A 27,669-nucleotide genomic window follows, 5' to 3' on the forward strand; every position below is an offset into this window, starting at 1 on the left:
AAACGGCCCTCAGCCCCTCACCCAGACTGAGAGAGGGCACAGGCTGAGCTGAGGGACCCCCCCCCCCGCCCCCTGAGTGCACACATTTTTGTGCACCGGGCCTCTAGTATTCAATATAAATGTATACTTATATCTACACTAATAAAAGAGAAACATGCAAATTAACCATCACTCCATCACTCTGCCACTCTGCTACACCCACCAGCCAATCAGAGCAACTATGCAAATTAACCCAACAAAGATGGCAGTTGATTTGCATAAGCAGGCACGGAGCAAAGACTGAAGACTGAAGACTGAAGATGGCGGCAGCCATGGAACTGGAATGAACAGGAAGCTTGGGTTGCTCCCAGAGATGGAGGAAGCCAAGCTTCCCGCCGGCCCTGGGCTCCGCTCAAGGAGTGGCTGGGGACCTGGGTCACCGGAGGCAACCCAGGCTTCCAGTCTGCCCTGGGCTCTACTCGAGGAGCTGGGGAGAAAAAAGGAGGGGCTAGGAGCAGCCGGAGTGGAGACCAAAGGCCTGGGTCCCGGGTGCCGGAGGAAAACCGGTGCCGGCAGCCAGAGGAAGGAAGGCCTATAGCGCGAATCTTCGTGCAACGGGCCACCAGTACAAATATAAAATTAGTTGAAAAGAAAGAAGTTCATTCTGTCTGTGGTGCAGGTCAAATGAGGAACTTTTCAGAGTGGATGGGGCACAGGTGACATCTGAAACAGACTTCGTTAATGAGGGGGGCTTGACTCACCAGAGTTGCAAGGAAAGGGCCTCTGGGAGGGAAACTGTGAGATTGCAGGAAGTCACTGATGTGGCTCAAGTGGACAGGGTATCGATCTAGGAAAGGGCAGTTGCTGGACAAGTTAGAGGCAGAATATACAGAGCCTTGAATATAAATTAAAGCATTTTATTTGCAATGTGGATAATAATGATGTTTCAATGATCATAAAGCAGATGGGTTATGTGAACATAAATGAAAACATGGGAGGAAATGTGAGGAGGCTGGGGAAGAGGTCTGGAGGGTGAGTTAGATGAAGAAAGACTAGAAAGGTCAGGAAGACCATGGCAGATGATCTTGATCATGTTCAAGGAACAGACAAGTATTGAGAGTAAGTTTACTTCCTTACTTCAGCTTCCACTTATCCTAGTTTATATTGGTATGTAAGTATAAATGTGTATTGTATATAGGTAACATATATGCTATGCATATCAGACTGCAACGTAGTGAATCAGAACTGTGTTGTTTCCATTTTTGCATCTTCTGAGCCCAGCATAATTTCTGACAAATAATGAAGCTGATCCTATCCTGGCTTGTAGAGCTCAGCTTCCAAGACCCATGGATATGCCATTCCACCATAACTCTGGCTGTGCGCCTGGCTAATACACAATGATACAGATCTCCCCCTCAAGTTCCCACCAGCTTAATTAGACAGAGAAGGTGACAAAGTTATTCAGAGATACTATGCACTATCTAATTAACCTTTACTTTTACTCAAAACTTGCAGCTCAGAAGGAGACCTGTAATTCCAAACATTTGATTATCTCCTCACAGATTCATGCACGTTGAGAACTATAAGTAATGAAAGCTTGGTAGAAGAGGTCACTCATGTGGGACGTCAGCTTTGGATCAGCCTGCGAAGTGGTATTATCTCTACACCTGGTGACAGTGAGGACAGGACAGCACGCACAGAGGAAGAGAGGAGAGGTACTCACATACCTTCCTATGTGAGTAACTCAGAGAGGAACCTCGTTATTTCATCTCATTTGTTCTTAACTTCCAGGCTCCTAGACTCATCCATAGTCAACTGCAGCTCAAACACACATTTCAAAGCCACAGGGTACATGATCTCTGAATATATGAATCAAATTTCCTTTAAATCAGCATGTGCTACTCCATACTTCAAAGAAGACACTTACTGGCTTGTTAATCCAGAGTATGTCAGCGTTGTCTGACAAAGATTCATCAGGACCAAAGTCAGTCACCGGCTGGGCCTCCACCCTGGAGCTCTGTTTCCTTTTGAGCATGCTGGAGTTAGCTCTGGTGAGGGAGCACAAAACGGCAGTCTGGGGGAAGAGAGTTCTGTTAGTGACCTAAACCATCTTTACCCTGATCACTAAAAAGACAAGTGCCTCATGGATGCCCAGTCATATATTGATCACACACTCATTCCATTATACTGTACATAATAAACATATGCAAACAGAAATTTTAAAAGAATGCGATAAAAATCAATATGAATAAAAGCTTGATACTTTTTTTTCTCGCGACCCAATAGATCATCTTGTGTACTTCTTAAACAGTTTGCATGCCAGTTTAGAGACCACTGGTCTAGATGAACTGGAGTGAAATAGCTTTCCCCCTAAGAGTACACACATTAGTAGGAAATTTTTCGAGGTCTATGTTCATACACCTAAAGCTGCCTCCACTTAAAGGTAGTCTTGCCAGAGCACAGCTGACCAATGCAGATGAAATATGCAGATGTTCCCAGGATTTTCCCTCGGGTTAATTTGATGGGACACTCACAGACATCTGTTTCCAATGACAGCCCCAAGTTGATCTTCTGGTTGTGTCCTTGCCATAATGGATGTGAGCCAGAGAGCATGGGGCAGAAATTACTGTAAATGGAGTTATTTTTTTTCTTTTATGAATTGTATTATATCAATTCTTTCAGCTACTCTGAAGTAAACCCAGATTACATTGAAGAGGGAGATGAGATGCTTGCTTGCACATAAATCTCCACTATTCTGTGTCATCTACATCTTGCTATATGTCACCTCCCTTTAGCCGTTGCTACCACCCTCCATCCAGCAGCCACTGAACGGAGGCCTACCGTACATCCTGCTTTCAGGACACAAAGCGAGTAAGTGCAAGAGATGTTGAAAAGGCAGGTGGTGCCTGATGACCCTGTGTATCCACAGAGAGATTTCTTATTTGATTAACACCTGGATTGAATCTTAGAGGAAGAAGAGGAGTAAATGTATTTTGGATATATACTATGTTTGGGGCACTTTGCAATGGTATTTTACTTATTCTTTACAACTAATGGAAGAAAGAAAACATCTAGTCTTTTTATGAAAGCACTAGAAACTCCAGTCTTGGGGCAGCTAATAACTTGACCAAGGCCACCTAGGCAAACTTGAAATTTAAAAGAAGCTCTATTTGGTTACAAAACCTAAGGTGTTTATCCTTGACCACACTGATGGTGAGCACTGATTAGGAGAATTTCCAAAAGATAAGGGAGGGATTAGGCCCCCCAGGCAGCTCACAGTGGTGAAGATGCCATGTCAAGAAAATGCAGTAGTGTTAACCCCAGGCAGGTGCACTGGCTCTTTCGTCTGCTGCTGCAGTGAAGCTAGAGAAAGAACCAAAACCAAGGACAATGAGTGCCGCTCAATCCCGGAGGGAGCAGAAGATGGAAACAATGTGTTTATAGTGTTGCAACTGCAATTTTTACTGGGAAGGAGAACACAAAAGCTCAGGACAAATGGGTGTTGAATCTGAGTCCCTATGTTTGAGCACCTACCTCTATATCTATGTTCTCCGTGATGCACCTAGGTAGGTAGGTATATGTGCCTAACCCTCCTATTCGCAGAAGAAACCAAACTAATTTGCTTTAAGATATGCTAGGTATTTCCAGTTTGTCTTGTCCTGAATATTGGGTTTAAATATGAACTTTGCAGTATGCTGCACTAATTAATTTTATTTTACATAATTGGAGTTAGGGACACTTGACATCAATATGCAAATGTATGCAAAATATTCAAATTATGCTTGTTCTCTGACTGACTGTGGGGGGAACATCTGGCGGCCACAATTTAAGATGCTTCTTGAATGACAGTCTCTTCTGTACCCAAAACTGAATCGAGAATCTTTTAGAAATCCTTCAAGATTATACAATGCAGGGGATAAGGTAAAGAGTGGCTTCACAGTGTTGTTCAAAAGAAAATTTTATAGACCTAACTATTAGCTTTAATATCACTTTCAAGGAGTCAGTGGAGACTTATGAATGGCCATTTACTGTTCTTATGACTTGGCCCTAAATTGCATCTGAAAAAATATTTTATTCATAAATGTGACACCTTCGCGTATGAATGCCATGCATTTTATTATAAACCAGAGGCCCGGTGCACAAACATTTGTGCACTCGGGGGGGAGGGAGAGGGTCCCTCAGCCCGGCCTGTGCCCTCTCGCAGTCTGGGACCCCTCAGGAGATAACGCCCTGCTGGCTTAGGCCTGCTCCCGGGTGGCAGAGGGCAGGCCCAATCCCTAGGTGCAGCCCCTGGTCGGGCTCAGAGCAGGGCCAATTGGGGAGTTGGTGTGCCGCCCCCTGTCATGCACAGAGCAAGGAGATTGGGAGGTTGATGCCACCCTCAGTCACGATCAGGGTAGGGCCGATTGGGGGGTTGGGGCACCGTCCCCTGTCACACTCAAGGCAGGGTCGATGGGGAGGTTGCGGCGCCACCCCCTGTCACTCACAGAGCAGGGCCCGTCAGGGGTGTTGGGGCTCTGTACCCTGTCACGCACAGAACAGGGCCAATCAGGGGGTTGGGGAGCTGCCCCTGTCACACACAGAGCAGGGCCCATCAGGGGGTTGGGGCACAGCCACTCTTACACTCAGGGCAGGGCCGATGGGGAGGTTATGGCTCTACCCCATGACACACAGAGCAGGGCCCGTGGGGGGGGGGTTGGGGAGCTCCCCCCTATCAGGCACAGAGCAGGGCTGATAAGCGGGTTAGGGCGCTGCCCCCTGTCACACACAGAGCTGCAGGGCGATCAGGGGGTTTGGGCGCTGCCCCCTTTCACGCTGATCCCGGTGCGGGGAGGCCTCATGGCTCCACTGATCCCAGTGCTGGGAGGCATATTACCCTTTTACTATATAGGATAGAGGCCTGGTGCATGGGTGGGGCCGGCTGGTTTGCCCTGAAGGGTGTCCTGGATCAGGGTGCGGGTCCCCACTGGGGTGCCTGGCCAGCCTGGGTGAGGGGATGATGGCTGTTTGCAGCTGGTCACACCCCCTTCAGGGTGGGGGTCCCCACTGGGGTGCCTGGCCAGTCTGGGTGAGGGGCTGAGGGCTGTTTTCAGGCTGGGGGTGATTGAAGCTCCCAACTGCTCCTTTTTTTTCTTTTTCTTTTTTTATTCTTGGCCAGCTTTAGCTTTGAGGCTTGGCTCCAGCTCTTAGGCCTCCGCGGCTGAAAGTAGGTTTCTGGCCTTTGCTTACAATGTTGCGAATCTGCTGGCTGAAGTCCAGAGGTATTTGTTACATTGTTTCTTAAACTGCAGGCTCAGAGGCCTGTAGCCACAGGCGGGGAACATTGGTTTCCTCCATCACTGAGGCAAGCAAGCCTCATGTTCGCTTCAAGCTGCCTGGCTGCCGGCCGCCATCTTGGCTGACAGTTAATTTGCATATCTCGCTGATTAGCCAATGAAAAGGGTAGCGGTCGTACGCCAATTACCATGTTTCTCTTTTATTAGTGTAGATACCTCATCCAAAGCAAAACAAGTGTTTACAGATTTGTTTATCCAGAATTCTTTTTTTTTTTTAAATCTCCATGTTGGCTATTATTTGGCCCACCAAAATAATGTAACTATAATGAGTGACATTAGTTGTCATCCACTTTCACCTCATTTTACCTACTGAAAAAGTGCCACCAACTCAAACTGCCCAAGAAAACTATCTGAACTATCTGTCCAAACTCTGCATATATTAAAACTCAACAACTAGCTCCTGAATCACTGACATTTTGACCAATTTAATAATATTAAATATTATGTAAAGCATGCAAGTAGCAAAATAAATTCCAGTTACAGACATATAAAGACTCCAAGATTAATTTGAGGCAATAGATTGTAATAATTTTCCTTTACATACATAAATATTGTTTTTCACATTTATTTATGTTGAATCAATATATCTGAGTGCAGCAAACCTGTTATTCCCCTGATAAAGAACACCAGGCATATTTAAGTATCCTAGGTAAGCTTATTATTTTGATAGGAAATTGCTTCTGTGTATCTTAGCCTTATCACCATTATGTATTTATAACCTAATATTTTTTTCTGTTTGCAGAAGTGTCTTTTATAAAGCACTGTATTAAATTCAAAAATATAAGGCTTCCAGTAGATGTGTCACACTTTTTAAAAGTAGTTGGTATTTAAATATTCAATAGTATGAGGAGGCCACACAGTTACAATATATTCGTTGATAAATCTTTTGCTCAGACAGAAGAGTTACTTCGGTTCATTTGTTTTATTTTAAGTGGTTAACATCCAGCTTTATATCCTTTGATAGCTATATACTTTCCTTAGGTCATTCCAGCTCTCTCTTGACCAAATTAAAGCTAATAAATTCAGTTTTCTTTTACTGTGAGGTGTTGCAACACTATAGGTCATTTCTTCTCCTTGTAAGCCTCTCGGGTTTGCATGAAACTGTTTTGAATCTTCTGTCTTCTAAATTATGGTTTACAGCATGTCCCTTACTTACTGTCCCATGTGTCTGTTCTCTATACTCAACCTCTGAAATGAGCATCTGCTCTTACAATTTCCACCACCATCTGTTGGTGTCCAGCTACTATTACTGAATCATGTATCTATGCTGCTTCTCCCTTAGATATAGGCCATACCACCACCATCATCACTTAAAAATCAACAGGCCAACTTGATATCAGTCTCAATTTCCAGATCCCACTGCCCTGAGCTTTTCAGGACCCACGTGCAGGTCCCACATCTGCAGAAGGACTGCATGGATATTCTTTTCACAGGTTTTCACAGGTGATTTCTTTTGTCGTTCCTCATTCCATTGGTATACAAGGCCCCTTTCACTTTATCTCCATTGCTAGAGCCCTTTCTAAGCCACGGGACCTCAGATCTGGACTGCCACAGATATCAACCATTTAAATATATCCTGTCCTTCATATCAGAAATCAACTTCCCAGCACACTGATAGGGTCTCTCCAGAAAAACCTCAGCTGATCCTCTCTTTCTCATTCATTCACACAGAAAATACACGCATCCGAATGGTATCAGACACTGGGCTATATGCTGGGTACACAGCATGGAACAGCAAAGGCATCTGTAGAACTTACAAATTGCCTGCTTTACCTAACCTGGTGTTTCAAGGACACAGTCCCACTGAGTTTACTTGCACTTCCTTTCACACCTGTACCCACATGCTCTACTTGAATTGGTGAAACATACCATTACCCACCATCCTGCAACCTTTCTCAGCCACTTCTGCTCCTTCTTCCAGCAGTGCCCTCTTTGTTGTCTGCTGCCAGCCCCACATCAGACCTTCCTAGTCCCTTACTTAACTCATGAAGTGTTATGTTTGTGTGTGTGATTTGTTTAACTGAAAGATTTAAAGTTTGGGGATAAAAGTGTAAACAAGAGAAACATACCTCTCTAGTAGACTCACAGCATCTATTTGATGCTAAAAAGCCCCCAAAGAATACATAAGTCAGTGATTTATTTTTAAGCATTAGGTGTCACTACAATTGACAACACACCAAAATCAACCACTATTCTTCTGGTCACTTATGTGTACAAACTGAGGCCTTTACCAGTAAAAGGGTACAGCCACTATGGAAAACAACATTGGGGCCCCTCAAAAAGTTAAAAATAGAACTATCAAGTTTTAATTTTTTTTTGTTAATCCTCAACCAAGGGTATTTTTTTGCATTGATTTTTAGAGAGAGTGGAAGGAAGGGAGGGGGAGAGAGAGAGAGAAACAATAGATCCAGAGATAAGGAAGCAAGGAACAGACTGAAGAATCTCAGAGGAAAGGGGAAAGGGGGAAGGGAGAAGGGGGAAGGAAAGAGATTAACCAAAGAGTTTATATGCATAACCAATGAACACAGACAATAGGGAGGTGAAGCCTGGAGGGGCAGGAGTGGGGTGGAGGGGTTCAATGGGGGAAAATGGGGACACCAGTAATACTTTCAACAATAAAAATAAATTTAAAAAAACAACACAGAACTATTACACAGCCCAGCAACTTCACTTTTAAGCCTTTATCTAAAAAGAATGAAAACTCTCACTCCATCTTGAATGGTTAAAACTCCCATCATTCTTCAAGCCCAGATCACCTTGGTTCCCTGGTAAGGGCACTGAAAACCACGTCCCACACTCTCTCAGCACTCTGCACCTCCTTCCATGAGCTCACTTCTCAGCCCCTACAGCCCATGCTGGACTCCAGCAACCCCAGTGTCTCCCATTTAGTGGTACCCATTAGTTGCCTTTGATGTTAATAATCAAAATCATTTAAGGGAAAGTATTAAATACAGTACAGAATCTGTTCTAAAATTGAATAAATATTTACTAAACCAATTATTTTATAAAAAAAATAATCCTCAAACACAGAGAGAAAGAGAGAGAGAGAGAGAGAGAGAGAGAGAGAGAGAGAGACCTACTACAAATCTCACAAAAAGGGGATGAAATGATTTTGTAAAATAAATTATTTACCATGGTAAAATAGTGAGCTCATCAGTTGATATCCTCCCAAATTCTGTTGACTGCCATGTAAAAACAGATTTGTCCAACAAAAATGTTTAAGAAATCTGAAACACCAATCAGAAAAAAATATATGCACCCCTGTTCATAGCAGCAGCACAACTTACAATAGCTAAGATTTGGAAACAACCCAAGTGCCCATCAGCAAATGAATAGATAAAAAAGCTGTGGTACATTTATACAATGGAATACTACTCGGCTGTATAAAAGAAGGATCTCTTACCATTTGAAACAGCATGGAGGGACCTGGAGCATATTATGCTAAGTGAAACAAGCCAGTTAGAGAAAGGTAAGTATCACCTGATCTCACTCATATGTGAAATCTAATGAAAAAAATAGATCCAGAGACATAGAAGCATGGAACAGACTGACCAACTTCAGAGGGAAGGTGGGGGTGGGGGTGGGTGGGGAGAGATTAACCAGGGAACTTATACACATACTAGAGGCCTGGTGCACGGATTTGTGCACATTGAAAGGAAATTAATTAGAAGGTGGCTGGAGGGGCAGGACTGGGCGAGACGGGCCGGACATGCCCTGGAGCCAACTTCCCATGGTCCCTCCCCAGCCGGCCGCACCTGGGGTAGCGCCAGGGCTCGAAGGGCATCTGTGGAGTGAGCAGGGTCCTTCCACCAGGTGGGGTCCCTCAGCCTGGCCTGCGGGGATTGGGCCGAAACCAGCAGTCCGACATCCCCCGGGAGGTCCTGAAGTGCGCGAGGGCACTCTGCAAAGTTGCTGTCACTCGGCAGCTCCTGCATTGAGCATCTGCCCCCTGGTGGTCATTGTGCATCATAGCTACCAGCCAGTCAGCCGGTCGCTTAGGCTTTTATATATATAGATATGCATAGCCCATGGACATAGACAATAGTGTGGTGAAGGCCTGGGAGGAGTGGGTGCAGGGTACAGGGGGTCAATAGGAAAACACACAAAAGGGACATCTATAATACTTTCAACAATAAAGATAAAATTTTTAAAAATGTTTACTGAGAGCTCATCTTGTGCCAGGCCTATTTTAAGAATGTCATACATCATGTAACTCAATTCTTAGAACTGTTTCACAGATGAGGAAACTTAGACATAGAGATGAGAGAGGACATGAACCAAGACAAGTGGTGTACGGAACTATTAAATTAAAATTTCATTATATTATAAAATAGACAAATAATAAAAAGAAAACTTTTTCACCATATTCTTATTCAACCTGGTGATTAGAAATTCTTTTGGCATCAATTATTGTTGTGAAAATAGTACATTTTTTATCTCTAAAATCTGGATTTTTACTATGTGATTCATTTGTAGTTTTTCCAGCCACACATTTGTAAAAATGTGTCTATTTTTTCTTTTTCTTCTTTTTTTCTTTTTTGGCAAGAAATGATCAAACTTCACATCAAATCTATTTAAATGTCACTTTCAGGTTTTTGAAGTCATTATTCATTCATCCAGCCTTTTTCCTTGAGGGTGAGTCCTAAAAATATTCTATTATGCTTTTATTGCCTTTCCTCTGAATTTTAGGGGGGAAAAACTGAGAAAAAGGCATTTAACTCCAATCTGATGACCTTATTAACAAGTAAATAGAAAGTTGTCTTTATTTCTTAAATATGACAGATTTCTTAGTTTCCTAGAGTTAGTTTTAGTCTCAGAAAGTCTTTTTCTCTTTTTTTTCTTTTTTATCCTCACCTGAGGTTATTTTTCCATTGATTTTTAGAGAGAGTGGAAGAGAGAGGGAAAGACAGAGAGAAATATTGATTTGAGAGGAATACATCAACTGGTTGCCTCCTGCACGTGCCTGACCAGGGGCCAGGCTGGGAAACTGCTTGCAACTGAGGTACACGCCCCTGACCAGAATCAAACCCAGGATCCACAGGCTGACACTCTACCCACTGAGCCAAACCAGCTAGGGCTTAGTCTCAGAAATTCTTGACTGACTATGCTGAGAATGTGAAAACTAGAAAATAATTCCACTATGACACATGGGTAAAAAATTGTGTTTTTGCAGAGAATGTACTAAAGCAGGAAGAAGGGATTTCTTGAGAGAAACCCTGCCATACTAATAATCCAAGTTCAGAACATAATCAATGGGGTGATTTTGAATCCCGACTAAATGGACGTTATCAATAGAATCTAGTAAGTGGTAGCTATTTATGCAACAACAACAACAAAAAACCCTGTTTAATCTCAAAGTTTCCAGTAACACGCTGGGCTATCTGGAGAGGTGGTAAGCTCTTTTCTGGATATTCTCAGAGAGAATGACTATACATCATGGAGTTTGCAAAAAGGATTTCTGGACTGTCTGAAAGTTTGCAATAGATTAAACCCAAAAGACTTCCAGTGATAGAATTTATCACACTCTTGAAGCTGTTCCTAATGTTATGCATTTTATCTATTCTTAGGGTAGGGTGATGGTCCATCAACTACTGTATAGAATTTTAGAAGAGAATCAAGCTTAAACATTATATATATTTTTCAATTGCAAGATGATAACACATGTTTATTGAAAGCTGGCTCTGTTTCAGGCTCTATTCCAAGGCCTTAATACATCTCTGAATTTTTTTAGTATTATTCCCATTGTACAGATTAAAAGTCTGAGGCAACCTTGCCCAGATCCACATGAGCTAACAGCAAGCTTAGAACCCAGTGAGTATGTTTTGTTGGGAGAACAGAGATAGGGGAGGAAAGGAGAGATGGTGTGGAGAATTTGATTCTTACTTTTGAACCTCAAGAACTTTTGTAAAATTAAAATGCTGTGCAAAAATGACAAAGTTCATTTGTAATTCTTTGAAACGAGTAAAATATGAAAATGATTGTTAAGTTTAAACAAATCATATCTAACATTTGCTGAGGGTTTATGATGTGTGAGACTGATGTTTGAGTGAATTATCTCATGTACTTTTTTGCCATCTGCAGTGGGACTGGTTTTCTATTATTCCTATTTCACAGATAAAACTGAGGTTTAGAGAAGGTAGGTGCCCTGCCTGAGGTCAATTTCTGATCTTTACGCCCTAGGTATTCAGCTGTCTTTCCTTTTTTTTAAAGAATCACCATATACATACATATATAAAATTATTGATGTTTTAGAGAGAGAACAAGAGAGAGGAAGAGAGAGATAGATCAATGAGAGTAACATCAATCTGCTACCTCTCGCATTCCCCCTACTGAGGATCAAGCCCACAACCCCGGCATGTGCCTTGACTGGGAATCAAAGCAGTGACCTCTCAGTGCTTGGGATGATGCTCAACCAACTGAGCCACACCAGCCAGGGTTGGCCATGTCTTTCAATCTGACCTTTCCATGCCTTTATGAATAGAGTCTTCTTTCCCAGAGATCAATGGCAAGCAGTCTCCAATTCTTGCCTCTCCCAAATCTAAACAGTGAAATTAAGTTACATCATGGCTACCCCTAGAACTACAATTACAGTCCTTTTTAAAATATATATATATATTTTATTGATTTTTTACAGAGAGGAAGGGAGAGGGATAGTTAGAAACATCGATGAGAGAGAAACATCGACCAGCTGCCTCCTGCACACCCCCCACTGGGGATGTGCCCGCAACCAAGGTACATGCCCCTGACTGGAATCGAACCCGGGACCCTTCAGTCCACAGGCCGAAGCTCTATCCACTGAGCCAAACCAGTCAGGGCCAATGCCAGTCCTTTCAAGCCACTCCCAAGCAAGCCTCTCCTCACTCCCCTCTGTTCATGAACTCTCAGAGGCTAAATGCATCTTTCCTTCTTTCTAATCAGGCTTCTGCTTGGAGACAGGCAGGCAGCTGAGTTGTTTACTCTCTTAAAACCACCCAGGTTCCATATCTGCCCAGTGATGTAGCAGAACAGACCACTTTAGCAGGAGAACTAAGACTCCGCTGAAATTTTGACACCTAGGGTCACAGCAACCATCTCCCTGGCCTTGCTCTGCCTCCAAATGCACTTTTCATCTGGGTGCTTCATCTATGTCTTGGCCCTTACTAAATCAGGATGTAGCCCTGCAAAAACAGTGTTATATGCATGGTCCAGCCTCAGCAGGTCTTCAAGGGCCACCCAAGATGGGCTACTGAACAAAGGAAGCCAAACATTTCAAAAGCCCATCTCCAAACACAGGCTCTTCTTTTCCCTTTTCCTTTTGTCAACACACTGATTAAAAACAGAAAATAGTTCTCTGCTTTTTATATTGAGTCTACTTACTAAATCCCCAAAAAAGAAGCCCATTATTTTTTTTTCCAGTTCTTTTTACAAATACCTTAAAACAGTGTCATTACTTCGCCAAGGATTCTGTTCTGTTTCTTTTTTATTTTTAACTGTGAAAATTGAATTTTCTTTGACCTTTAAAAATTATTGGATTTGCTAAAGGAATTCAGGATACACTATGATGGCCCGCCATCTGTTTGTTGTTGCACCCTGCATGCCAAACTAAAGCATCCAAGCAGTAGGAGAGGGAATGAAGCTGTATTTGTGTCACCTAAATTACTGTAGCATTGATTACAGATTGAAGCGATCAGTTTGCACATGTAGGCTGAGCAGCCTCTCTCCAGTCTTTACTCAGAAAATTCAGTAAATCCATTTAACAAGTCCTTGTCTTCCACTTTTAAAAGGATATTATGCATTTATAATGTTGTGAGTTATTCTGGGTACAGTGTAGGTTTAAAAAATTTTTAAAGAAAAATGTCAGAGTTAAAAATTACCACAGGTTGATCATATGATTTTGTAAGGTCAAGGTTCCTAATCTCAGAGTAGTCCCCAAAAGGCTCTCCCACCCAAAGGCAGAGCCTTTGATGATTCTCATCATCCAATAGTGCAGTGAAAGACATTTTATTTTGATAAATGGCTACTATCATTTAAAGATTATGAAAATCAAAAAAGGAGATCATCTATTTTTATTGTGGTTAGTTCATCTTGTAGTAAGTTTGCAAAGGTTGGACAAAGAAGGTGAATGGGTTTTTTTTGTTTGTTTGTTTTTGTTTTATATATTTTATTGAGTTTTTACAGAGAGGAAAGGAGAGAGATAGAGAGTTAGAAACATCGATGAGAGAGAAACATCGACCAGCTGCCTCCTGCACACTTCCCACTGGGGATGTGCCCGCAACCCAGGTACATGCCCTTGACCGGAATCGAACCTGGGACCTTTCAGCCCGCAGGCCGACGCTCTATCCACTGAGCCAAACCGGTTTCGGCAAGGTGAATGGTTTAAAATAATGGTTTTCAAAACTTTTCCACACTGTACTTAAATTGTATGGAAAATTGAAAGGAGTTATCAATTTTCTGTGTATGTGTGGTTGTTTAATTTTGTAATATGAATCCATAAAGTTTGGCCACAGAAGGCAAGTGGTTTAAAATAGTAGTTTCCATGACCTAGATAGTATTATGCTAAGCGAAATAAGTAAGACAAAGACAAATACCACATGATTTCACTTATATGTGGAATCTAACAAAATAAACAAAATGGAAACAGACTTGTAGATACAGAGAACAAACTGATGGTTGCTAGGTGGGAGGAGGATTGGGGGGCTAGGTGAAAAAGGTGAAGGAATTAAAAAGTACAAATTGGCAGTTACAAATTAGTCACAGGGCCCTGGCCGGTGTGCCTCATTTGGTTGAGAGTTGTTCCATGCATCAAGAGATCACTGGTTGGATTCCCAGTCATGGCACATGCCCAGGTTGTGGGCTCAATCCCCAGTAGGGGGCATGCAGGAGGCAGACAAATGATGTTTCTCTGTCACAGATGTTTCTCCCTTTCTTCCTCTCCCTTTCTCTCTCTCTCAAATAAATAAAAGCATACTTTTTAAAAAATAGTCATGAGGCTGTAAAGTACAGTACAGGAAATGTAGTCAGTAATATTGTAGTAATTATATATGGTGCGGGGGTGGGGGGGATCACTTCAGAAGTCGTATAAATGTCTAACCACTATATTGTAAACCTGAGACTAATATATTGAATGTCAACTGTACTTTAAAAATAAATGTGTAGAACAGAGTGCATAATATTAAAAAAAAAAATAGTTGTTTCCAAAGACTGCTTAACATTGAATCACCCAAGGGTTTTTAAACATTTTCAACCACACTCATCCTTCACCTCTGACATACTAAATCAGAACCTCCCATGGTAGAGCATGGGAAATGGTATTTTTTTTAAAACACTCCCTGGGTGATTCTTACACACCTTCCCAGCAGTGGTCCCAACTAGTGATAAGATCACTGGTCCAGATGCTCAGGAGAGCATTTTAATACCTATAGAGTTTACCATGCATAATCAAGATTGGTTGCGAGGCAGAGGAGGGAAAATAGATAGACTTGTTATAAGCAAAACAGCAAAATAGAAATCTGAGACAAAAATGTTGATGTATAACTATGTATGCACAGTATATTCTATTTTTAACTTTTCTTCAGAAAACTTCAGAATTTTCTAAAATATATGGAATATATTTTATATACAAGAATAAATTTTTGTCTTATAATATTACTAAGATATTTATTTTTTCTTAAATATCCTAATAAAAGAGTAATATGCAAATTAACCATCACTTCGCTATAAAAATGGCAGCACCCACAGCCAATAAGGAGGGAATATGCAAATTGACGTGACAAAGATGGCAGCGCCGGCCAGAGCCACGGAGCCGGCCCGAGAGTGGCTGGAGGCTTGGCTTCCTTGGTCACCCCAGCCATAGTGGTGGGGGCCAAGGCAGAGATGGTTAGCGGCCATCAGGCAAGCAGAGGAGGGCAGTTTGGGGCCATAAGGCCAGCAGGGGCGGGCAGTTGGGGGTGACTGGGACAGCAGGGGAGGGCAGTTGGGGGCAATCGGGCTGGCAGGGGAGCAGTTAGGAATCAATCAGGCTGGCAGGCAGAAGTGGTTAGGGGCAATCAGGCAGGCAGGCAGGCGAGCGGTTGGGAGCCAGTAGTCCCGGATTGTGAGAGGGATGTCCGACTGCCGGTTTAGCAGTTGGACATCCCCCAAGGGGTCCCAGATTGGAGAGGGTGAAGGCCGGGCTGAGGGCAACCCCCCACCCCCGCACGAATTTCGTGCACTGGGCCACTAGTTCTACTATAATTTTCTAGTTTAGAATATACCTTTATATAGCTATTCATTTATTGAAAGAAGGGAAGCAAAAGCAAATTGCCTAGTTCAACTGAGTCAGGTTTTTAGTTTTTTATTTTAAATATATTTTATTGATTTTTTACAGAGAGGAAGGGAGAAGGATAGAGTCAGAAACATCGATGAGAGAGAAACATCGATCAGCTGCCTCTTGCACGCCCCCCACTGGGGATGTGCCTGCAGCCAAGGTACATGCCCTTGACTGGAATCGAACCTGGGACCCTTGAGTCCGAAGGCCGGCGCTCTATCCACTGAGCCAAACCGGTCAGGGTTGAGTCAGTTTTTTAAATGTTTTAATATTTTGTTTACTAAAAAGTAGAAAGTTGGTTTTATTTCTTTTTATTTTTAATTTTTAAGTATTCAGTGGGGCCTTGACTTACGAGTGTCCCGACTAACGAGTTTTTTGAGATACCAGCTGTCTCTCGGCCGATTTTTTGCATTGAGTTGATAGAGTAATTTGAGTTAACAAGCTCCTTAACGAGCTCGGTCTCAGAACGAATTAAACTCATAAGTCAAGGCCCCACTGTATTTTTATTCATTTCAGAGAGGAAGGGAGAGGGAGAGGGAGAGGGAGATAGAAACATCAAGATGAGAGAGAATCATTGATTGTCTGCTTCCTGAACACCTCACACTGGGGATGGAGCCCACAACCTGGGCATGTGCCCTGACCAGAAATCGAACTGCAACCTCCTAATTCATAGCTCAACACTCAACCACTGAGCCATGCTGGCCAGGAGAGAAAGTTTGTTTTTAGGTTCTCCAGAGTTTAATATCTTTTTACTCCATATATATTGATATACATTGAATTTAGGGATATAGAAAGAATAATTTAATGAAAGGTGTTTCTAAATCCATCAAGCTCTATAGCTGAAAATTTAAATTCCTTATTTACAATGCTTATCTTAATCTCTTCAGCTCTTGGGAGAAATAGTTAAGCAAGTTTCCATGCTTGAAAAATGCCTATCCCAGTTTTACATTATTTATGATATTTTTTAAACAATTCTTTATTGTTGGAAGTATTACATTTATCCCCCCTTTTCCCCTCATTGACCCCCTCCAGCCCATCCCACCCCCACCCCAGGCCCTCACCACCCCATTGTCTATGTCCATGGACCATGCATATATGCATACAAGGTCCTTGGTTGATTACTGCCCCCCCACACACATCCCTCCCACCCCTAACTCTACACCCCCATCCCCAACCCCCACCCCCACCACCGCCTTCCCTCCGGGATTCTGCACTCAGTTTTATGCCTCCATGTCTCTGGTCCCACTCCTTTCATCAGTTTATTTTGTTACTTAGATTCCACATATGAGTGAGATCATGTGATACTTGTCTTTCTCTGACTGACTTATTTCACTTAGTATCTATGATATTTTTTATCCTCAGACAAATTTTGTAATATATTCAATAGTATTTTCAACCATCTCTTGTATCTTGTCTTGTATCTTGTCTGATACAGGCTCCCAGAATTTGTACTTTCAACAATAAGAAGTATTATTGATCCTTCCTCTGCTCCAGAAGTAATACATGAAACTGATCTATAAATTTCATAAAAATATTAAAAGAGAATAATTTTTTAAATAATGAAGCAAAAGATTTACAGCTAACTGAATGATAAAGATGTAATTAGTTGTTTTATCTAGGCATAACAAAATAAAAACTATAATGCCACAAACACCCAAGCTTAAAGTCCTGGATTTATTCTTTACTCATCATTCCCATTCATTTTTTGGTTTGGTCACCAAGATCTGTTAGCATTTGTTCTATTGATAAATCTCTACTGTCTACCTCTCCATTTCCATCACTGGAGTCTGTCTGATTCCAGTTAACTCATCCTCAGAATTTCATCCCTGATTTCTCCAATACCTTCCTTTACTGACTCCCATTCTTATTTTTCTCCTATTCTCGACTTCATTCTTACTTTTTGACAGGCTAATACATCCTTTAGATAACTACAGATTAACATGCCTTAAAGATCACAGTGCTATGGTTCTTAGTTATTTTTTCTACTAGATCTTAAGTTTTCCTAATTTTTAGTGAATCCATTCACATTTCTATCTTCTCTCTTTTCCTCTCTACTTCTATTTTGTTATTTACTTCCTAAGCTGAAATGATTCCTTATCCCAACTTAGGTCATAGAACCCTTCTCAGAAACACTGCATCTATGGGCCATGTCTTCCAATAAATACACACAAGAATACTTTCAGCAGTACATATTATAAGGCTATGAAAATTAGTATATAGAAGAGGCTTGTAAATATAATTTTCTTAAAGATAGTAACTCCTATTACTTAAAAATTTTCATTTAATTACTTTTGGAACAATTGTTCTGATATTTACATACTTCTACTTTACTTTTTTTTTTTTTTTTGGTAGCACTTGCTTATTAGGTTTTTCTTCACCTTTTTTATATTCCCCTTTTGACCAATATTAGTATCATAAAAGAACTGTTCTAGTATATTTCAGAATTGTACATTTTCAGGATATTATTTTTCTGCTTGTTGATATTTCATTTTGGAGAGGATATATCAAGCCAGTCTAAGTTTTCCTTTTGGGAATAGGCAATTTTTTTTTTTTTACTAGAATACCAATAGGATATTTTCCTTTAAAATTTTTCTTTCAAATTCAAAGTGTTCAACAGTTTATATCTGTATGTTGACCACTTTTTACTAATTTATCCTGGTCCATGATAACTAATCATCAGCATATTTGGATGAGATCATCTTCATCTAAAAGAAAATAATTATTGCGTGTCACTTAGAACACTTGTGTTCTGTTTGCTCTGATCTCCCTGTCAGGAAGAGCATTTGTGTGTTTCTGTTGGCTGTCTTCCATACTCATCATCCTCGCCCCAAACACAGTGCTCTTTTCATTTCTTTCCTTTGCATAATTGAAGATGTCTAACTCTTAAGCTCCACATCAGAGATTCTCTTGGCTGCAGTGTTCCAACCTTTCACCTTCTGATTCTCCTGGGTTCCCTCCCCAGAACCCCATTCCTGCCCCATCTCTGGACTCTTGGATTCAGTTCCTGTCATCTGAGCATTTTCCATTTTGTGTGGCTTCACTTGCCCTGAGTTCTTATAGAAAAATTGCTTCAGAAGTCAAGTAATTCTGTCTTAGCTACAGAATGTTCCCAACTTCCATCTTCACCCCTTCACCCCAAGCAGTTCTGCAGGGAGCTAAGTTCCTTATTTTTTGTACAACTCTCTTAGAAAGAGACTTGTGACCTGAACCTTAGTTTTACCATTAGTTTTATTAGTCCAGTTCCATCTGTACTGAATCTATGAGAAATGCCTTGTAGTCTATAGCCTGGGAGCGAACAGAGTTCTTCTCCCTGTACCTGTGGGGTACAAGTTTCTCACTATATAAATTGCTTTGATCATTTATTTGAAGTCTGAGTAGAAAAGCAACAAAGCATAATTATACTCTGGAGCTCAAAACTCCTTTTTCCTAAAAAAAACCTAGCATTTACTTTTTTTTCCAGCTTACTACTTTTATAGCATTCCTATTTTGATTTTACTCTAAGAGGTACATTTTATCAATATGGATTATATATGAATTCGTTAAAGGGCAAGTCTTTATATAACGCAAAGCTCTTTAGTCTAAACTAAGCTATTATTTTATCTCCTTTTATTCCTGTAAAAGAGGGAAAGTGATCCACAAATAAAAAAAGCGTATCTATCTCAGAAAACATCTTATTCATAAATATTTAAGAAACCAACTTGAAGATATGCACATATCCATAATGTATGTGTATGATATATATGTAATAATTTATATATCCATAATCTAAACAATCCATATTCCAGAAATAACAATGTTTTGAATATACCATGAAAAATACAACATTCACTAGAAATAAATCCCTATACTCTAACAATCTATCAAGACATTCATAATGATGAAAAACTAGAAACAGTAACTCTCCAATGACAGAAGTATGGTTACATAAGTGAGGCTGTATTCATGGGGGATAGTCTTCTTAGATAGCCTTTACAATTTTCTAAGTAATAAAATCCTATAGAAACATGAAAAATGCTTATGATAAATATTAAATGGAAAAACCAGTATAAAAATTGTACAATACCATTACTACAACTACACAAAGTATGCAGTCTTTAAAAGGATAGAGCAAATACACAATTATTACAATCCTTTGGTTAGCTTGGCAAGGACAATGGGTGTTTATTCTCTGCTTTTGACCATTTCTGTCATTTCTATCATGTCCAGCTATTTTAAAATTTAAAGGATAAATTAAATATTAAATGTTTGCACAGAGTTTTGAAGGTGCAAAAACTTCTTGCACAAGTCCTTGAGATAGGTAAGAATCATATAACATGATAGTCAAACTCTAAAATTTTGATACCATTTTGGAGGAACAATTCATAATTTCTTTAAACTGAATGTCATAGCTTCCAAATCAAAACTAGAAAACAGGACACCTCACTGTCTATCCACTTAATTAGAGATTTGTCTTTCCTGACAGATTCTTAGGGTGTGGGTTCATTTATTTCCTCACTGAATCCCTGGCTCCTGGCCTGGTGCCTGGCTTACAATTAGAATATAGTGCTGTGGGTATGTGTAATTTTTTTTTCTTCCAAAATTCTAAATCCATGTGATTATTTTCCCCTGGGATAATTTTACATCACCATGAAGATTCTGAAATTATCTCAGCATCATTGATAAGTGTTATTGTTTATCAATGGTGATGTACAATGATGTGTACCAAGATGTGCATGCACACACACATATGTATGCAGAAAAGCAAAGCAAATGGAAAACATTTCAAAGAAATGCCATACCCAAAGAAGAAGAAAACGCCACTCAAATCTTCAGTTCTCTAAACTGCAAGCAAATGATACGATTTTGAATAGGTCTTCTTTTAAAAGTATAACATTTTCCCCTTTTGAATATCTTACAAATCATAGCCAAAGTTATAACTACATTACCGCCAACTCACAAGACATGACTTGTCTTCAACTTCTATGGAGCTTCTAGTATAGTTCTTATCAGTGTCAGCATATCTGTTCTGCCAAGATGTCAAGTCTTCTATGAACACATAACAGGGTCCCAGGGGGCTGATCATTTGAAAAATGTTCTTCCAAAACTGATTTTTCCTTCACTCTGCTTGGTTTTAGCAATAGCTGGCTCAAAATACACCACAGAAAGGCCCACAGAATGAAAGCCAACCAGTGAGGAAACAAATGTTTGTTGTTGTAGAGATTTGAGAAGCCATGGTTTTTTATTTAGAACTGATGAAACTTAATCTCTGACTGTAAAAAAAACCCCACTCCTGTTGAATGTCTGCCTCAATGATAACGGCCATAAATCTACCCTCTCCTCTTCTACTTAATTTCAAATGAAATCACAGTTGTAGCTATGAAAATATGAGTCATAAATTTTTAAAAATAGCCACCTGTTCATTTCCGATCCCTATGAAAGGTCTCCAACCTTAGCCTTCTTATGCACAATCACTGGTACCCACCTCCCATTTCACCACCAAGGAAATACCGGTCTATTGAGGACCTATTGATGACCTACACAATATTAAGACTATGGCCCAGAGGCCCGAACTTGTGAGTGTATAAGTGATAATATATTCCCTGAAAAAATATGCCCGAGATTGGAAGTTATCCCATGATATTTCCAGAATTTATCAGGATCTGTGTTCAGAGTTTTCCACCATTCTCACAGGGGAAAATTCCAGGCAGTAGGCTAGCCCCCCATTGCTCAGGGTTCCGGGCCCACCTGGAGATCTGAGCCAGGAGGTGCACACCAGTTTCCTAAGGGCTCAAAGACAAAACGGTGTTGCTTTGGCAGCTCAGCGTTTAGCTTGCTGTGTGGCCACCCTCATGAGAGCTGCTCAGCCAGGGCAATTCATCAAATGACTGACATGGAGCCCAGAGCAGCCCGCAGGAGCGAGGGCTGGGACAGGCAAGGCCCAGGCCCCTCCTGAAACCTGCTGGAGTCGGTCGGTGCCGACCCTGCGCATTCCTCCTCGGGGGCAGCCGGGCCCAGGAACCCACCCATCCCCAACCACCTGCCACCCTGATGCCCGCGGGAAGGCCGAGGTCTGCGGGCCCGGGGCTGCCAGCGCCCACCCGCGCGCTTCGGCGGCCGGGGCTGGGAGGCGCATTTCGGCGGCCCGCGCCCCTTCCCCGCCGCGGGTGGGGGCGCCCTTTCCTCCCCCGGGGCCGGGCCCTCGCCCCACCCGTCCCCGCCCGCCTGGGCCCAGCCCGGGCGAAGGTGACCGACGCGCACCCGGGCTGCGGGAGGCCGCGACCAACCTGTGACACCAGCGCTCGGAGCGGTCATGGTGCGGCGGCGGCGGCGGCGGCGGCGGGCAGGGCGGCGCCCACCGCGGGGACGCGACCCTCGCCTCCCGGCTCCCTCCGCGCGCTCCGGCCGGCGCGGCGGCTCCGCGCTGGGCGTGCGGCGCGCTACTGCCGCCGGGACCGCGGGGCCTGCCGCGAGGGAGGTGGGGGGCTTTTTCTTAAAAAAAAAAAAAAAAAAATCAGAGTTGACACTCCCGCAGGGGTTGCCTTGGGCTGAGAGGAGGAACCGCCGCGGAGGCTGCGCGGCAGCTGGTGGGGAGCGGGAGGGTCGGTGCCAGCAGGTTCCTCCTCTGGCGCCGCTGGCAGCCTCAGCAACAGCTGGGCTCTGCGCTGCCAGCTCCTCTCCTGGTCTCTGTCGTGCTCACTGAGCTCGGCCGTGTGCACCACAGCAGACACACACGGGGCACACGCCAGGCCAGTACACAGGGGTCAGCAGGTCCGTGTGCGTGCGTTGTGCGCGTGTGGGCTCTTGCCTTACTGGACACAGTATCTGAGGATGCTGACTGTTTCACCCTGGAGTGTGAAATCGCTACAGAAGGAGTGCATCAGTGACACTTAGCCTGGGTCTTCTAAGCCTGTTGACAATTGTCCTTAAAATTAAAATATTTTGTTATGTGGATAAAACTGGATGTCCATTCAAAAACTAATAGTTACCTCCATGCACTGTAAGAATACCCCAACAGGAAGCTGCGTCTGATGTCGCCTGGGCGCCTAGCAGAACAGGCTTAGGGAGACCTGGGAATCTTGAGCACCATGTCCAGGCCCAGGGGACAATTGTCCTTATTCCCACTCCCTGGAAAGTTTACTCTGGGGATGGCATCCGGCCTTGTAGTCAGATATTAAACTCACCCAGGAACCCTTAACAGTGGTTAACATCGTACACACACAGGCACATAGATAGAGAGGGAGAGAGAAGACTGAATGAAGCTCCCTCTAAAAGAAGAGCCTGAACCCCTGAAGAAAGAACAGTTCCATATCACAAGATGATATAGCCCAAGGGATGGACGTCAAGTCATACGCGCGCACACACATGCACACACACACACACACATTAAAGATGTTTTTTCTGGTTACATGTATTTAATTGTTACCATCTAAAAAAAATCCTATTCACAAGCCGTTCACTTCAAGCCATTATTAGAGCTAGTTTATTGTCCATATTAGCAGTTCTAATTTAAAGACAATGTAAAAATAATCAGCATTTCATAAAACACATGTGAATATTTTTCAAATTTCCAGATTTCAGAAAGACCAACTATATAAAAAGTTAAGTTTTAAACAAATGATAAATCATATGGACTTATTTAAATAACAGAAAATAGAAAATAATTTAAACAATGGTAAATCTATAAACAATGTATATAGAAAACTATTTACCAATTTATTTATCTTAAGTCACCACCTTCGATTATTTGACCTAAATGCTAGCTTATTTCAGTTTGTACTTTAAAAATATATAGCTGTGTAGCATTCTTTGGAATTCAAGTTAGAATGACCCATTAGAAAATCATATTGATGAAATAATTCAAGCCAAGATATTTATAAATTTTTGAATGAAGTGATAAAGACAGCAGGGCCCCCAGTCTCAGTACCACTCTTTGCCAATCAAGCATTGCAGACCCTTCTCTGCACATGCCTGCTATGTCAGTATCTCTAATTCAGGCTTAGGAATCAAACAGTCTCCTGGACAATGTAGAGTGTCATTGGAATTCTGTGGGTTCAATGAAGTAGTCATGGAGAAACTCAGTGCACCCATCCAGGAATCTGTAGCAACTCACTGTGTATAGGAGTAGACAATCATCCTAAAAGGCAGATACTTACGTCCCAGATACCACCTTACTCCTTCTACCTGCTCATCATTCTTCTATTTTCCTATCAGTAAAATTAGGGAAGATGGATAAGCAACTTTTCCAGGTCCAATGGGATCTGTAACTATGCTCATTTCTATAATCTAATGAAAGTGAGTTGCTGCCCTATGGGTTCAGAATAATTCAGAGGTGTGTTTTATTTGGCTTGCAACAAATTTTTGACAAATTAAGATCAACTACCAACATTTGAAAATCATGAGATTTTTATTTACTTTATTTTTTAAAATTTTTCATTGTTGAAAGTATTACATATGTCCCCCCCTCCCCCGCAATTACCCTTTCTAGTCCACCACCACCCCTTGCCCCAGGCCCTCACCACACTATTGTCTGTGTCCATGGCTTATGCATACAAGTTCTTTGGTTGATCTCTACCTACCTACCCACCCAATCCCGCCTTCCCTCTGAGATTCAACAGTCTGTTCAATGCTTCTATGTCTCTGCATCTATTTTGTTCATCAGTTTATTTTGTTCATTAGATTCCACATATGAGAGACATCATGTGATACTTGTCATTCTCTGCCTGGCTTATTTCGCTTAGCATAATACTCTTTAGATACCTCCATGCTGTCTCAAAGGGTAAGAAATCCTTCTTTCTCACTGCTGCATAGTATTCCATGGTATAAATGTACCACAGGTTTTTTTTACTAACTCATCTACTGATGGGAACTTGGGCCCTTTCCAAGTCTTAGCTATTATAAATTGCGCTGCTATGAACATAAAGGTGCATGCATCCTTTCTGATTGGTGTTTCGGGTTTCATAGGATATATTTCTAGAGATGGGATCACTGGGTCAAATAGCAGTTCCATATTTAATTTTTTGAGGAAACTCCATAATGTTTCCCATAATGGCTGCACCAGTCTGCATTCCCACCAGCAGTGTAACAGAGTTTTCTCCACATCTTCGCCAGCACTTGTCATTTATTGATTTGTTGATGGTAGACATTCTGACAGGTGTGAGGTGATGCCTCATTGTTGTTTCAATTTGCATCTCTCTGATGATCAGGGACTCTGAGCATTTTTTCATATGTCTCTTGGCCATCTGTATGTCCACCTTGGACAAGTGTTTATTTAGATCCTTTGCCCATTTTCAATTGAACTGTTTATCTTCCTTTTGTTAAGTTCCTTTTATATTTTGCATATTAACCCTTTATCAGATGTATCACTGGCAAATATGTTTTCCCATACAGTGGGAAAAATAGATGCATTTTAATGATGGACGGCCTGGGCAAGGTTTAACACAGTTTATTTCTACACCTCCCAGACAGGAGCATGATATTGAGTGCCTCTTGGGAGTCTTTGTCTTCTCATAAAAAGAATTTCCAGGCAACCACAAAGCATTAATTCACCATTCAAATATTGGAAGGTTTTGGAAAAATAAGACATCTTACTCTTTCCTTAAGGCAATGTTTCCCAAGTTTTCTTGATCAGGATCACCTGGGTGATCTTAAATATTTTCAGGACAATCCTGATTAAGTATCTTTGAAGTAAGATATGCAACTATGGAGGATCTCTCTTAATATAACAGGTATCCCCTTAAGCAACACAATTCCAGTGGTTGGTAACTATTCATAAGCATTTCTTTCTTAATAGACCAGAGTGGATTTTCCCACTCTCTTCCCTCTCCTACAAGTCCCCTGCACCTCCATCCTCATATAAACCTTGGAGCAGTACTGGAATCCCAGTAGACCCTGCACTTATGTTGTAGCTGTGTGATCTGAAGCACTAAAAACGTGTGAGTGAAACTAGGTGGTAAAAGACCATCTGCTGAGTCAAATGTGAGGTCTTTGCAAGATTGTCATATGGCCATTTAATGTTTCACATAGTTCCTATTTGCATTTAAATCAGCCATAGATAGGAAATAGGCTTAGCATATCCTCAACAGCAATTTTTTTAAAGATGATAAATACCTTAAACAGAAGCTATGGATATTAAAACGGGCAGAAATTTATTGGAGCAAGAAATGCAGTTGATTTCTCATATGGAAAAATAAACTGCCTAATGATCTGAGAGGGATTGCAGAGGACACACTTGACTTGGAAAATCATATGATGTACAGGTAACTGGCCCTCCCCCACTATGCATACTTTACAGGTTAATTGAAAAAAATTCTTGGCTCACCATTCTTCCTACTTTAGATTACATTTTCAGAGGAAGCTAAATTCTAGGAGAAAAAAAAAAAAGAAGGCTGTGAAATCTGGGATAAACAATAATATCAGTTAGGCACTCAGGCTGGGAGCTAAACAGAGGTCTCATTGTACTGAGCAGGAGCTGAGCTGATGGCCCAAAGGAGCTGGTGGAGTACTGAAAACAAAGGGCATGTTTCAAGACAATCAGTCAGTAATCAAGTGGTACAAATTTTGACTATTTAATAATAAAAGCTTCTCCCAGACAGCAGTAAATATTTGAGTTTAAAGTAACCTTTAATATCTCATTTATTATATAAAATATATTAATAAGTTCCCTTCAAGGTTGATGGAATGGGGCACTCCTCAAGACAACCCACTCAAAAGTGCTAGCTGAGGGGAGACGGGTTCCAGAATGGGTGACAGAGAAGAGGTGTGATGAGCATCACTTATCAACTTGGGGCCAGGAGTGGGGGCTGTTGTTCATAGAGCTAATTTTCCTCTTGGAAATTGCCCAGAAGTTGGGAGCAACCAGAATCCTGTGCCTGGGTGGAATAAACAATGGGAGAAACAAGTAGATCTCAATAGCACTACAAAGGAGTGGTCAGTGTTGGCTACTATTGGTGCTATCCCCAGAGCTCTTTACCAGGTCAGGATGCCCATTCCCCAGTTGCTATTAGGATTAGTGCTAATGTCTCATAACTGTCCCCCTTTTCACAATTGGAGATGCCTCACCCTGGCAGATAAAACCTCACTCCCACCCCAGGAAAGGGGGCAGTCTGAAACCAATGAGAAATGGACAAGCTGGCATTTCTGTGTAAAGGTGGATCAACTCTAGTGCAATTCATCTCTGGAGTTCTCAGTATCACCGAGCTGAAGCTTGACTCCAACTACATCTTTCCTTGGCTCCTTCTCCTATTCTCCTCTGCTATCCTCACTTCCTTTCACCTGAAAGTATCCCTTGAATAAACCATGTGCCCCTGAATCCTTGTTTCAGTCCCTGCTTCTAGGAAGCTAATCTAAGAAAACTTTCTATTTTGCATGCTATTGCAATAGGAGTTAGTACTTTCATTCTCTTACTAGTTGTCTCTGTATCCAGACACCTTATAAAACTTTAGTCCTGAGAGTTCTAAAAATGTAATATGTTCTTTATAGATTTTCTGCATACATAATAACCAGATCTCTGGGCAAATCAGTTTTGCTTTCCCTTTCCAAACTTACACATTTTTTTTCTTTTCCTTGCCTTTCTTGGCTGGCCACCTTGGAGATACTGGACACAGAAGTTGTTCTGGGTCTCAAAGGGATAGCTTCTAATATTAACATTATGCATAATATTTGCTATTGGCTTTTTGGTTGATAATGTTTTTTAGTTAAGGTTATTTTTATTTCTAGTTTACTAAACATTTTCTTTTCTAATTTTGAGCAACTTTAAGAAATATACTTTTTCTACAGCTATTGAGAGAAACATGATATTTCTCCTTGAACCTATTAGTGCTGTGAATGATAATATAACATCATCTTTAGTGTTCTCTTAAATTATGGTATCCATTGAAAGCATAGACAACTAGAGCAAATGGACGACTAGAAGAAAATTATTTACAATGAAAAGCTGCTTTATATCTGGATCAGAACAAGATATTATAACTTTTTGTTTCAGGGTAAATTTTTCTCATTAGATGATTAATAGTCATTATCAGGTGGAGTAGTATACTCAACAGTCACCTAAAATAAAGCCTTTATTTTTAGATAAAACAAGTCCATTTGGAG

At 41.5% G+C, this 27,669-nt stretch overlaps 1 protein-coding gene across 4 annotated transcripts in view; it reads right to left on the bottom strand.

Moving 5' to 3' along the window:
- The window catches only part of NALCN (sodium leak channel, non-selective), a 308,079-nt gene extending 285,871 nt beyond the window's left edge, over positions 1 to 22,208 (bottom strand). For 3 of the 4 annotated variants that reach the window (XM_059685056.1, XM_059685057.1, XM_059685053.1), the window contains exons 1-2: positions 21,864 to 22,208; positions 1,907 to 2,053 (exon numbers count right to left, since the gene is read on the bottom strand). In XM_059685056.1, coding sequence (XP_059541039.1) covers positions 1,907 to 2,014 — 108 coding nt within the window. In that variant the 5' untranslated portion in view covers positions 2,015 to 2,053; positions 21,864 to 22,208. The remainder of the gene's footprint in view (positions 1 to 1,906; positions 2,054 to 21,863) is intronic. The other variant, XM_059685054.1, reaches the window with a different exon arrangement.
- Between the last annotated feature and the right edge of the window lie 5,461 nt (positions 22,209 to 27,669).

Source organism: Myotis daubentonii, chromosome 2, assembly GCF_963259705.1.
Source record: "Myotis daubentonii chromosome 2, mMyoDau2.1, whole genome shotgun sequence".
NCBI lineage: Eukaryota > Metazoa > Chordata > Mammalia > Chiroptera > Vespertilionidae > Myotis > Myotis daubentonii.